Here is an 11,632-nt window from a genome sequence, read left to right as displayed (position 1 = left end):
TAGAGAAATCAAAGAATGTGATTCTCACCATGCCTCCACCACCATCCAGGTGTGAGTGAGCTCGCTGCAGCAGATAGATGACAGCGTCATCCACCCCCATACGAGGCTGGTAGGCAAACTGCAGAGGGTCCAGAGAAGATCTCACCTGCGGCCTCAGGTGGGCCAGCACCAGCCTTTCCAGCACCTTCATGATATGCGATGTGAGGGCTACTGGACGGTAGTCACTGATACCAGATGGAGATGACTTCTTGGGCACAGGAACGAGGATGTTAAAGCGTTGCAGTTTACAAAGTTTTAAAAATGTAGTTTTAGTGTTCAATAAATGTTTATCCTGTTCGGCCTGTGATCTAAGGTGTATTTTGGATTTTAGCCCCTTGAGTGATTGAGTTTGACACCCCTGGTCTAAAATTCTCGTCTGTAATCCACACCTGTGGAAACCACCAGCAGAAATGACCAGAGGAGGGAGACAAAGAGACAGAGACTTGCCAACTTTGATTTTCTGTTCACCTGTTGTTACAGAAAGTTCATTCCAGACACAATGCAACTTCATATCAAAAAAGACAAGTGTAGACACTAGACTTTCAAGGAGTCTAACAACATGTCCAAGAACACCATCTGCAGGGAGAAAATGCAGCAGACAGCTTTGAGTTGCGAGCTTGAGAAATGGCAAACTTTTATCCAAATCTTTTTTTAGGTTCTTGACATGAAATTTAAAGTTTGGTGGAAAAATTTCACTGTTTAAAAAAAAAAAATCTCATGTTCTGAAATGACCTATTCACTTAACAATGTCTACTTCGGTTTTTCTTATCTTTTTACCTTTCACATGCCTTTTTGCACAGTCTCTTGCACAGTTGTATTAACTGTTTTTATCTAGGGTTGCGCGGTGGTGTAGTGGGCAGTGCTCTTGTCCCACAGCACGAAGGCCCTTCTTTGAATCCCAGCTGGGACCTCCTCATCCATTCATGGCTTTTCTCTGGGAACTCCGGCTTCCTCCCAGAATTCAACCACTGCATACTAACCTTGTCTGGCTCCAACATGGTGGCGTCCATATCTTGGAAAAATGGCGACTGAAATGTCTTCATTTCATTGGAGCTGGAAGGAAGGCATTTTCTATGGGTGATGTCACACTTGCTCGGTCCAGTTCTCTGACACCGTCAATGGTACCGTCCCTTTTGGGGGAAGGGGGGGGGGGGTGCCCCCCATCTTTCTTTCATTCAGTCTAAAACTTAATTACAATGAATTAAATTATTCATATTTATTAATTTTTAGTCTATATAGATTTGCACATTATTTATTAAAAATGTGCTAATTCTCAGATGTAACATCAAAATATGTCCCCCACAAAAGTTCTCAGTTCCGAGTGTTTTCAAGTCCTCAACCAGCAGCCAACCCCGCCCCCTTATGTAAGTGAAGCCAAGACAAAAATAGCACCTATGAGCTTCATGAATGAACACGTGACAACTTTCCAGAGTTGTTGTGATCCATCCTCCAGCTCACATCAAATGACCCCACATTTTTTTGTGTGTGTTTGCACAGTTGTCCATCTCGCCTCACAGTCTCAAAGGTTTGCTGTTATTTTAAAATTGGACATCATCCAGACACGCAGAAATGGCTGCGATATTGATGCACCCATCTGTCATTTCTGTGAACATTCCAGAAATCAGGTCGTCCACGTATAAACATACAACTTTTTGGTTGAATATTTTTAATAAATCACCATAGACCATAGCACAGAATATTATTACTTTACAATAAATGTCTAAATATGGCACAAAAATTGGCTGACGTCTGCAGTTACAGTCCTTTTATTTTAATTACTGAATTAAAACTTCGGCCTTTAGAAGAACAAAAGTCAAGCACAGACGGTTTTCTTTTTACTGAAGACCTGGTGGAGGCCTTAATTTTATGAGTTTAGTGTTTGTCCAGCAGGGGGTGTCCAAGGTGAACCCCACCTTCGCTCATTATTAGCAAGGATAGGCTCCAGCAACCCTGTGAGCCCAAAAGTGAGCCAGCAGGTTAAGACGATGGATGAATGAAGGGATCTTAGAGTACCAAACTCACCTCTGTATCAGCTGATCACATTGTACCACCATGTTGCTTCTCAAGTGATAGACCTGAGGAGATCTCAGCTGTCTGAGCCTGACAGCTGTTTCTCACTTGATTTATCACTGTTCTCTCTTTAGGGGGCGCCATAATGAATCACCTGCCCCCATCCAACCCTCTCTTCTGCGTCCTCTTTACATCACGTGTCAAAGTCAAGGCCCGGGGGCCGGATCCGGCCCTCTGGGTAATTCTGTCAAGCTCTCCAGATCATTTTATTTTATTGTTATTAATGAGGGCTGCATGGTGGCGCAGTGGTTAGCGCTCTCGCCTCACAGCGAGAAGGCCCCGGTTCGAATCCCGGCTGGGACCTTTCTGTGTGGAGTTTGCATGTTCTCCCCGTGCATGCGTGGGTTTTCACCGGGGACTCCGGCTTCCTCCCACCGTCCAAAAACATGCTTCATAGGTGAATTGGTGACTCTAAATTGCCCCTAGGTGTGAATGTGAGAGTGAATGTGTGTGTGATTGAGGCCCTGAGACAGACTGGCGACCTGTCCAGGGTGTACCCCGCCTTCGCCCTTCGGTAGCCGGGATGGGCTCCGGCACCCCCGTGACCCCGAAAGGGACACAGCGGTAAAAGAAAATGGATGGATGGATGTTATTAATGACCCGATGTTATCTTATGCTAATTTCTTGTTAGAAAGCTACGGTTTTAAAGTTCTACGAATTGCCATTCTTAGAGCTTTTTGGACTATTTTGGCATTTAATTCATATTTTTAGTTAATATTTCAGCTACATGCTAGCTGTTTTGTCTAATTTAGGCTTTATTCAGTTTTTTAGGCTGTTTTGAAGTTTAGATATTTTTTTCAGCAACACGCTAGCTGTTTTGGCTAAGTTGTTTTTTTTATTTTTTAGGCTATTTTACCATTTAGCTAATGTTTTAGCAGGCCATCACCTTCAGCATTTTTAGCTATTAATTTCAGCATCTTCAGCAGCCAATTTCAGCTTACATCATTCACACTATCATTATCACAGGTATTGCTATATATCTAGTTCATAATTATGTTAAAAAGTTAGTTTTAAAAATATAGTTTTAGAGTGTTCAGTGAATGTTCCTCCTGTTCTTCCGGCGACCTAAAGTGTTTTGGATTTTGGCCCCCTGTGAGATTGAGTTTGACCCCCTTGCTTTACATCATCCACTCTCCTCACTACATCCATAAACTTATTTTTGGACTTCCTCTGGGTCTGTTAGTGAGACCAAATCAAACAGGAATAATTTCAATCTAAGAATGGAACCATCGACTCTGAAGTTCATGATGAAGAGCCATAACTACAGACAGAAGATGCTCTTCATCTCTTCAGTGGTTCTTTCCAGGTGTAGCGTTGTCCATAAACATGGTTGAAGTTGTTCCAAACCTTCACTTAGATCTGTGTTTCTACTAATCAAGAATGATCATTATAAAGCAAACTCGTGCACGAGTCCAGCGCTCATTAAACATGACCAGAAGCTCAGAAGAAAGAAGGAAATCTGTTTTGTTTGCGTTTTTCATGCTATTCTTCACCATAAGTTGGTTTCTTTCTAAATTTTCTTGAGTTCTTCAAAGACTTACAAAAAAAGTTACGTCTAATGAAGTCTTAATGCTGATGGAGGACAGAACAAAACTTTTTTTTAGATAAAACTGAACAACTTTATTTACAGAAACTAAATACATTCCATTTCAAAACACAAAAAGTGATTTTGTCACAAATAATCAAGAATTTCTGTCTCCATCTCATTTACACTTCCGTCAGACAGATGGAATTCATCATCTTCTTCCTCCTCGTCCTCCTTGTTTGCACACTCCTCCTCTTCCTCCTCCTCATCCTCCTCTTCATCCACCTCTCTAAACTGAAATGGTGGACACGGTTCGCTGCGCCGCCTCTTTTTGGGGATGTGGGGCAACCCTAGAGAAAAGAAACCAGGTCATTTCCACAGCGTCAGCCTCTCGGGTTCAGGAAACCTTCCGTTTCCTGCACTTCTCTTTGATAATCAACATTATATGAACCATCAGCATACACACCTGTTGGATCAATAACCGCTAGACGTCATATTTTGACGGTCAGACGCTGCTCTGGTAGAATTTGATGTGTTTCAGCGCCGTGTTTGGACAGGTTACTGCTGTTACCGTCCTTATCATCCATGTTTGTTACATTAGAATAGTGCGCTGCATGCTTCTACTTTAGAAAAATACAGCATGGAGCTGTTTGCTCGCGGCCGCTCTGCAGAAGCGGTGGGGGACAGAGAATTGCACCGTGTTTGTGCTGTAACCGGATAAAAAGGTATCAAAGACTCAATGTCTAAAACCTTTTAGCCATTTAGGCTAAAAAACTTACTGGTCTGTTAAAAATTGATGCTGGTTTCGCGACGACATCTTTACATTTCACCGTCGTGCTCACGAAAAGCTCCCCCTGGTGGACCTTTCTGGTATTATTTTAAGAAACCGATTCAGGGAAAGAGAGGACCGGTAATCGTTTGTAAGTTGAAATATCGCGATATTTTGTCCCGGCACTAAATAGTTTTTAGTAGTTGGTATTTAGGGGGGGTTTGGACACAACCCAGGTCTGAGAAAACTTTAAATAAACTGCAGGACATGGGGGGGGGGGGCACTGAGACCCTCCTGCATGTCGTCACTCAGCCTGCTTCAGTGCAGGAGGAGTGAGGACCGAGGATTTCTAACCTGGTTTCTCAGCACCCGGGACCTTTTTAATCATGGAGGAGATCAGGTCCCTCAGCTTGACGGTGGTGCCGGCGGCACACCAGCCATCTCGCTCCAAGCACTGCTGCTCCGTCCCACTGCTCTGCTCGATCATCTCCCTGATGCTGGACACACATGAAACAACACAAGCTGCTCCGGAGGAGTTCAGGTGTTTCTGCTGAAGCTCACGCGGAGCTGCGCTCACCTGTCCACGTCCAAATCACAGAGCTGGTAGAACATCTGCCTGTACGGAGGAAGCATGCCTTCTCTGAAGATGTATGTAGACTCCTAAACAGAAACAGAAAGATCTTCAGTCCATCCACCAGACGGATCCCGGCTGCTGCCCTCCACCCACACTGACCTTCAGCTTGTAGGAGGAAGGAGCAGAATACCGGCTGCTGCTCGGGTTCTCCTGATCAGGAATATCCATCACACTGGTGGGCTGAGGGACTGAAACCATGAGATGCTGTGAGCTCTCAGTTCACAAATCATCAAAATATCAGGTCAGAAAACACAAAGATGTTTCTGAATCTGAATAACACCTGCTTTGTTCAGCATGATGGGAAGGCTGTAGCTCAGGGAGCTCCGCTTGGGTTTCACAAGCATGTTGGACACGGAGTATCCTAGAAGAGTTAAAAAAAACAGTCATCTTTAAAACAAGTCTTTGATGGATCGGGCCTCAGCCTGATAGGAGAAGAGCGCTCTGACCATGTTTGGTGCTGCAGCGCATCCTGAAGTCCAGAATCTGGTATTTCTTGGACTCTGGGTCCTTGCGAGGATCATAGCCGAGTCGGACCCACAGGCTTCTCCACGGCCCGGTCACCTGCAAACACACCTCCACGTTATCAGTCATGTTTGTCAGAGCAACACATGCAGATGATTTCTACACAATAATGCAGAGCTGGATGATATGACGATACTTATCGTGCGGGCGATAGAAAAGTGTCTATCATGCTACTTCTCTTCAATCCTTTATATCGTTTCTAACCTAATTTGATGAATTATTATGTAAAATATATCATTAAACAGCCCAAGCCTCGTTGGTGTGTACACAACAAATGTATATAAGTAAAAATAAAGACAAAACGAGGTTCTTCGCAAAGAAACTCCATCTTGTAGTTTTATGACATAAAGCTGCTTTAATTCGCACTCCTGACATGCCTTATGTTACCTACATTTACATTAGAAATTAATATTCCCAGTAGTGTTTTAATGATGATTATGAAGTCACAACCTAGTGTCTTTAAAAGTCATTTTTCATGTTAATCGGAAGCCTCTGTTTCCAAAATCTCCTCTGATGGGGCGTGGCTTTTAGTAACTCCGCCCCTAAACCCCCCTGTCTGATTCTGATAGCTCTGTGTCTCTCTAGCATAAATCTTCATGCTGCTCCATAAAAACATCCATCAATCTGGGTAATGTCCAGCTGTATGGTTCTGATCCGGATGTCAGCTGGACGAGGAAGTGAAGATCTTCATGGACAGAACTTCCTCCAAAATCCTGATTCTTTCTCCTTCCAGTTCACCAAAGACTCTTTTAGCTAATTCTCCAATGTTTATTGACTGTGATCAATACATTAATTCATTGGTTTCTCAGAGTTCTTGATAAAATATTAACATCAAAATCGTTATTGTGATATAAAATCATCTTCATATTTTTCCATATTGTCCTGGCCTCAAACATGAAGGCTGCTTAGAAATAAGCCAAAAACTTTTGCCTCGTTGTCAAATTTTCTTTAAAAAAGCAAAAAATTCCAGGAATAGAATTCTTAATTTTCTGAATAAATTCTAGTCATCAAGACATGTTTTCTCAAAGATTATTAGCTATAAAAAAACATTTAAAAAAATATAATTTTATTGAAAGACAGAAATAAGACTATAAGGTATTTTTACTGTTTCAGTTTTTAAATGTATAAATTTAAAAACTGCTCCAAAACTTCAACATTTAAACACAAACTCCACCATAAAGTGAGACATGAATCCGAATGAAACAGAATCCTTCTGGCAGGAATTCATGAAGCAGATTCTGAAGTCCAGCTTCAGCCCGGTTCTTTTCTCTCTCACCATGTAGTAGGCGAACAGAGGCAGCAGCAGCTTCAGCTTCTCGGGGTGGACGTTGATGTTGGCCCTCACTGCATTCTTGGACCAGATGGGCCGGCTCTCAAACATCTGAGCGAGACATGTTTGTCAGAGATAAGCAAAACAATCATCCAAGTTTCCAGTTTGCTGAAGATAATGTCGCTGGAACACCTAAAGCTGCATTCACACCGGACGCGATTCACGCGACAAATTCGCGTCTGCCGCCTCTCTTTTAACACGCTTTAAACGTACTGCTCGACGGCTTGACGCTCCGGCCGCGGAACAACCGCCAAAGTTTATCTGGATTCAATTTGTTGCCATTCATGGAAAACATGGATGATGTTGAGCGAGTAGCTTGAGTTTATATGTTTTGAAGAGCTTTACTTTGCTCTCATCTGATCATTCAGGGTCTCTCAGGGTGCTTTGTACTGTGTAACAGTAAAACTGGAGGATCTTTCCATGATTGTCTGAATAAGAAAACATCAGAAGCCAATGGAGATGGAGAGATCCTGGCGGGCCAGCACAGCCATCCCAGTGACCAGCAGTCTGGGGGTGACCCCACTAGCTCTGGGCAGCGGAGCTTGCTAGCATACTACGCTGTCCGTCGGGCAGCTGGCTAGCGCAGTCGGGACAATCGTACGATATGGTGTTCTATAAATCCTTCCTACTTGTAAAACTTTCCTAGATACGCCCACTGTGCATCCACAGACCAAAGATTCATCTTTTTTTTTTAGTTTTTGCATACCATCCCAATAAATGTTTAGTCTTGTGGTCACTATGCTGTTTTATGCAGTTTTTTGACTAAACTAAACTTTGGCGGAGCGGTTCAGAGTCAATTTTGAAATATTCACTGACAGAAAGGCACTGTAGAAACGGATCAACTGCAGATCTAGGGGATTAATTCCATATTGCTCACTAACAACAACCATATAGGTTTCCTACACTCTCCACCTGCACATGACAACACTCTATATACATTTGAACCTGTGAGCTGCGCTACTTTCCAGTAATTCCTTCTTACCCTGCTGCGTTTACCACCCAACATCAAAACCGTGCGTTTACTCATATAGGTAGGATCATCTGATTCGGTAGGACGTTTGGATAGCTAGATTTTTTGTTTTGTTCTACGGGTAGAAAAATCTCACAAGATAGGACAGATGGTTAGAACACCAGAAACCCCGCGGGTTAAGAAAATGGATATATCAACTTTTTAGTTTGAAGTTAGTTCAAAGCTAATGATGGCTCAGATGTGTGTTTTACATCCCTTGGCGTATGATCCTATTTGTCGACTAATCTGAATAAATACTTGGTGGTTAGTCGACTATTAAAATAACAATTTGTGGCATCACTACGTAACACTGAAACTCGAAGCCGCTGCTGCGTGAATCGCGTGTGTTGTGAACGCTCCACAAGTATCCGAGTGTGCTCAGACGCCTCTGCAGCCCCACCTTCTTCATCTGCTGTTCGACCAGTCTGTCGTTCTCGTTCAGGCAGCAGCGGATCCAGTTCACCTTGGCCGCCTTCAGACACTCTGTGGGCACCTCGGCATCGGTGAAGCTGACAAATATGGCGTTGTGGGGCCGGCGAGCGCGATTCAAACCAATTGCGTTCTTGTTTAAGTGCATTTGGCTACAACCAGAAATGAGGAGATGCGTCATCCAGCGGATTTGGACATGATGTTTCAGTGGAAATGACTTACGGGGTCTGATGGGTGTCGGAGCGGTAGAAGTAATCCACGGGGTTGTCGAGGCGCGAGAAGATGGCGGGCGGCAGGAAGTACGGCACGGGCTGCTCAAAGAACTCCTGAGTCTCCGTTTTACGCAGGATTATTTTATCGTACAGAGACGTGTGCGTTCCTCCCTGAGAGTCCACGGCCAGGTACTGGAAGTCTACCTGACCTGCAGAATCCAAACGCATGATCAGAACCACGACTCTTCTGCAAAGGAACCCGCACCTTTCACTTTAGGAAAAATGTTCACCCACCCCTGTAGGGAAACCCCGATGCATGAAAACTCTCACCCTGGAATTTATAGGTGGTTCCTATGATCCCAACTACTTCCATCTGGATCTCGGTGTCCTTGGGGTCTTTTCTTCGAACCCGCCGCCTCACTCTGAGGAGGATGTTGCTGGAAGAGAGGCGGTTCCCACAGGCAAAGTGACAGAAAGGGTCCTGGGGCCGGAAACGAAGCTCCAGGCGTCTGTTGGGGTCAGCGAAAGTCTGCACCAGCAGAGAAAAGGATCAGATTTAAGTCTGCAGAATCTGGATGTTGGGCTCTCTATATCCATTCAAGTCCCACTCCGATCATTTCTTTTTAAAGCGTTCCTGGTGATTTTTGTTTTATTATGACGATGCTGTTTTAGTTTTTTAGGCCAATTTGGCATTTAACTAAAATTTAAGATGGCTAATCAGCTTCGATGTTTTTAGCTATCAATTTCAGCATCTTCAGCTTACAGTATTCACACCAGCATGCTGGTAATGCCATACATCATCATTAGTTTAAACATATTGATGGTTAAGATGTGTGCTTTATTTACTTCCAGTTTGCGCATGACCTGATTAATCAACTAATTGGAAAAAATAATCTCTGATTAGTCAACTATTAAAATAATGGTCTTTGGCAGCTCTAATAAGCAGAGATTGGTCTGAGTCAACATTTATATGGCAACTACTGTCGCCAGTCAGGAGTGAACATGTTAGAAGTCCACATCCCTTCAGCTGAAAGTGGGCTTGAAGAAATCTGTCAAACACATTGGAACTGAATGGTTCACATGGAGGCCAGTGGGCACCATATTTTTATTATGGCATCTGATTGGTCAATTTATAACTTGATTGACTCGAGCACAAACAAAAATATTTAAGAAAAAAATATCAAAAACATGTTGTTGTTTTTTTTAAGTATTAGGGGAAAATGGTTATTCTACGTTTATGGGATTTTGGCTTCTTGGGACCAGCAGGTACTTCCTATTTGGAGAGCCAGTGGGGGGAGTCACCAGTCCAGTTCTCAGATACAGTCAAATGCATGACCTCAACAGTGTCCATATATTTGATCCGTCGTGTGTCTTATGTTGAGTTTTTGTCTCTGTGTCCTAAACTCAATGATGAATGAGATTACACAGAATGTAAATTATGAACTGTCTTAATTGTAAAATCGACTTTTATTTAGCTTAAGATAAAAAGGTTTATGTTTTGTGCCCCATTGATCATGAATAGGATCAGACTTTGTGGTTGTTTATGCCTTTCAATAAGAACTTTAAAAAATAATAATAAAATAAAATCAGAATAAACAATTAAAAATCAGGATTTTCTGAAGAACAACTTTTAAGTAGCTCGGTGGATTCTTTGTAGTCAATTGTGACATCAGAACAATTAAAACTGATATGAGTAATTTTTTAAATTAAAAAATAAAAATAAAAAAAATCGAAAAAAGCTGTTTGTCTGAGGAAAAGACAAACAAATCTGGCTTGGGCTTAAAAAATCAAATAAAATAAAACAGAATATAGTTACAATTATAATTTGTTTTGAAAAAATAACTGGAGTTTCGTCAGCAGAATTTGTGCAGAATTATTCAATGAAACTTCAATAAAAGTATTTAAACAAACTAAATCCCCCAGACAGTCACTAACTGTTTCCTCCACTCACTTTGCTCACGGTTTGCTCCCCGCCCAGAGTGTCCAGCATCTTGTCCGTGTTGCGGACCACCGCGGGGTATTCCACGCACACCAGCTTCCTTTCCCGCAACTCCACGGTGGACGAGCTGCCCGGCACCGCGTCCTCCGCCGCGCCCTGCAGGGTCAGCTCCTTCAGGCTGAAGTCCAGCCTCGGGGTAATTTGAGTAGCAACGGGGTCCTTGAGTTTTGTATCCGCCATACCTGCTAGTGAAAGGAAGCGGCAAATCTGAAACCGGAAGTCTATTGTTGCCGTCTACAAAATAAAGCCGGGTAGAGACAAAGTTGGTTAGAGTTCCGGTTTAAAATAAAATAAAATAAAATAAAATAAAATAAAATAAAATAAAATAAAATAAAATAAAATAAAATAAAATAAAATGAAATAAAATAAAATAACATAAAATAGCTATTTATATATATTAAGAAAAAATAAGAAAAAATAACATTTTTGTGTAGAGCAACAAATCACCCAAAAATATATTTATATATTATTTATTACATTTTTTCCTAACAAGTTTGCATATTAACGTTTCTGCAAAATAATGTGTTGCTCCTGCTGGATAACACCGTGTTTACGTACAAAAATCTGAATTAGCTACAGTATTCAAGTGAGCCATAAAGATTCACACAACCGAGAGAAACTCAGACAGAACTGTAACTATAAAATGTTTACATCTGTATTGAATGAATAGTCCTAATATTTTATGAGTGACACAAAGTAAAAACACTCACCTCTGGGACTGTTGAGCCGATATTCCCCCTCCAGGCCCACATTAACACAAAAGATCTTCAACTTTCTGAGTTAATTTGATGTTTTACAGTCTTGGCCTTTTGTTTCACCTTACAGACCATCCAGAGATCTTCTATTTCTGGTCTGTCCACCTCATTTTGTTATTCGGCATCCCCCTAGAGCAGGGGTTTCGTTTTAATCTAAAAAATAAACAACGTTTTAGTATAATCTATTTATTTTAAAAAATTGACATGTAAAATAACCTTATTATTGAATACACACAGCAATAAATCATTTTCAATCATTTTAAACCACACTTGTTCAAAACTTTAACCACTCTAGTGAAATTTACAAAATAAAAAAACTTGGAAAGACTATTATTTGAC

At 41.8% G+C, this 11,632-nt stretch overlaps 1 protein-coding gene across 1 annotated transcript; it reads right to left on the bottom strand.

Moving 5' to 3' along the window:
- Positions 1-3,705: 3,705 nt before the first annotated feature.
- On the bottom strand, positions 3,706-10,759 carry gtf3c5 (general transcription factor IIIC, polypeptide 5). Its single transcript, XM_024263235.2, has 11 exons — positions 10,491-10,759; positions 8,870-9,068; positions 8,550-8,748; positions 8,299-8,479; positions 6,836-6,940; positions 5,484-5,598; positions 5,318-5,398; positions 5,137-5,225; positions 4,981-5,063; positions 4,758-4,900; positions 3,706-3,984 (listed from the first exon to the last, which is right to left on the bottom strand). The coding sequence occupies exons 1-11, from the start codon at positions 10,716-10,718 to the stop codon at positions 3,782-3,784; spliced, it is 1,626 nt and encodes a 541-aa protein (XP_024119003.1). The 5' UTR covers positions 10,719-10,759; the 3' UTR covers positions 3,706-3,781.
- Positions 10,760-11,632: the final 873 nt, after the last annotated feature.

This window comes from Oryzias melastigma, linkage group LG12, assembly GCF_002922805.2.
Source record: "Oryzias melastigma strain HK-1 linkage group LG12, ASM292280v2, whole genome shotgun sequence".
Classification (NCBI taxonomy): domain Eukaryota; kingdom Metazoa; phylum Chordata; class Actinopteri; order Beloniformes; family Adrianichthyidae; genus Oryzias; species Oryzias melastigma.
This window is presented reverse-complemented; position numbering and strand designations above follow the sequence as displayed.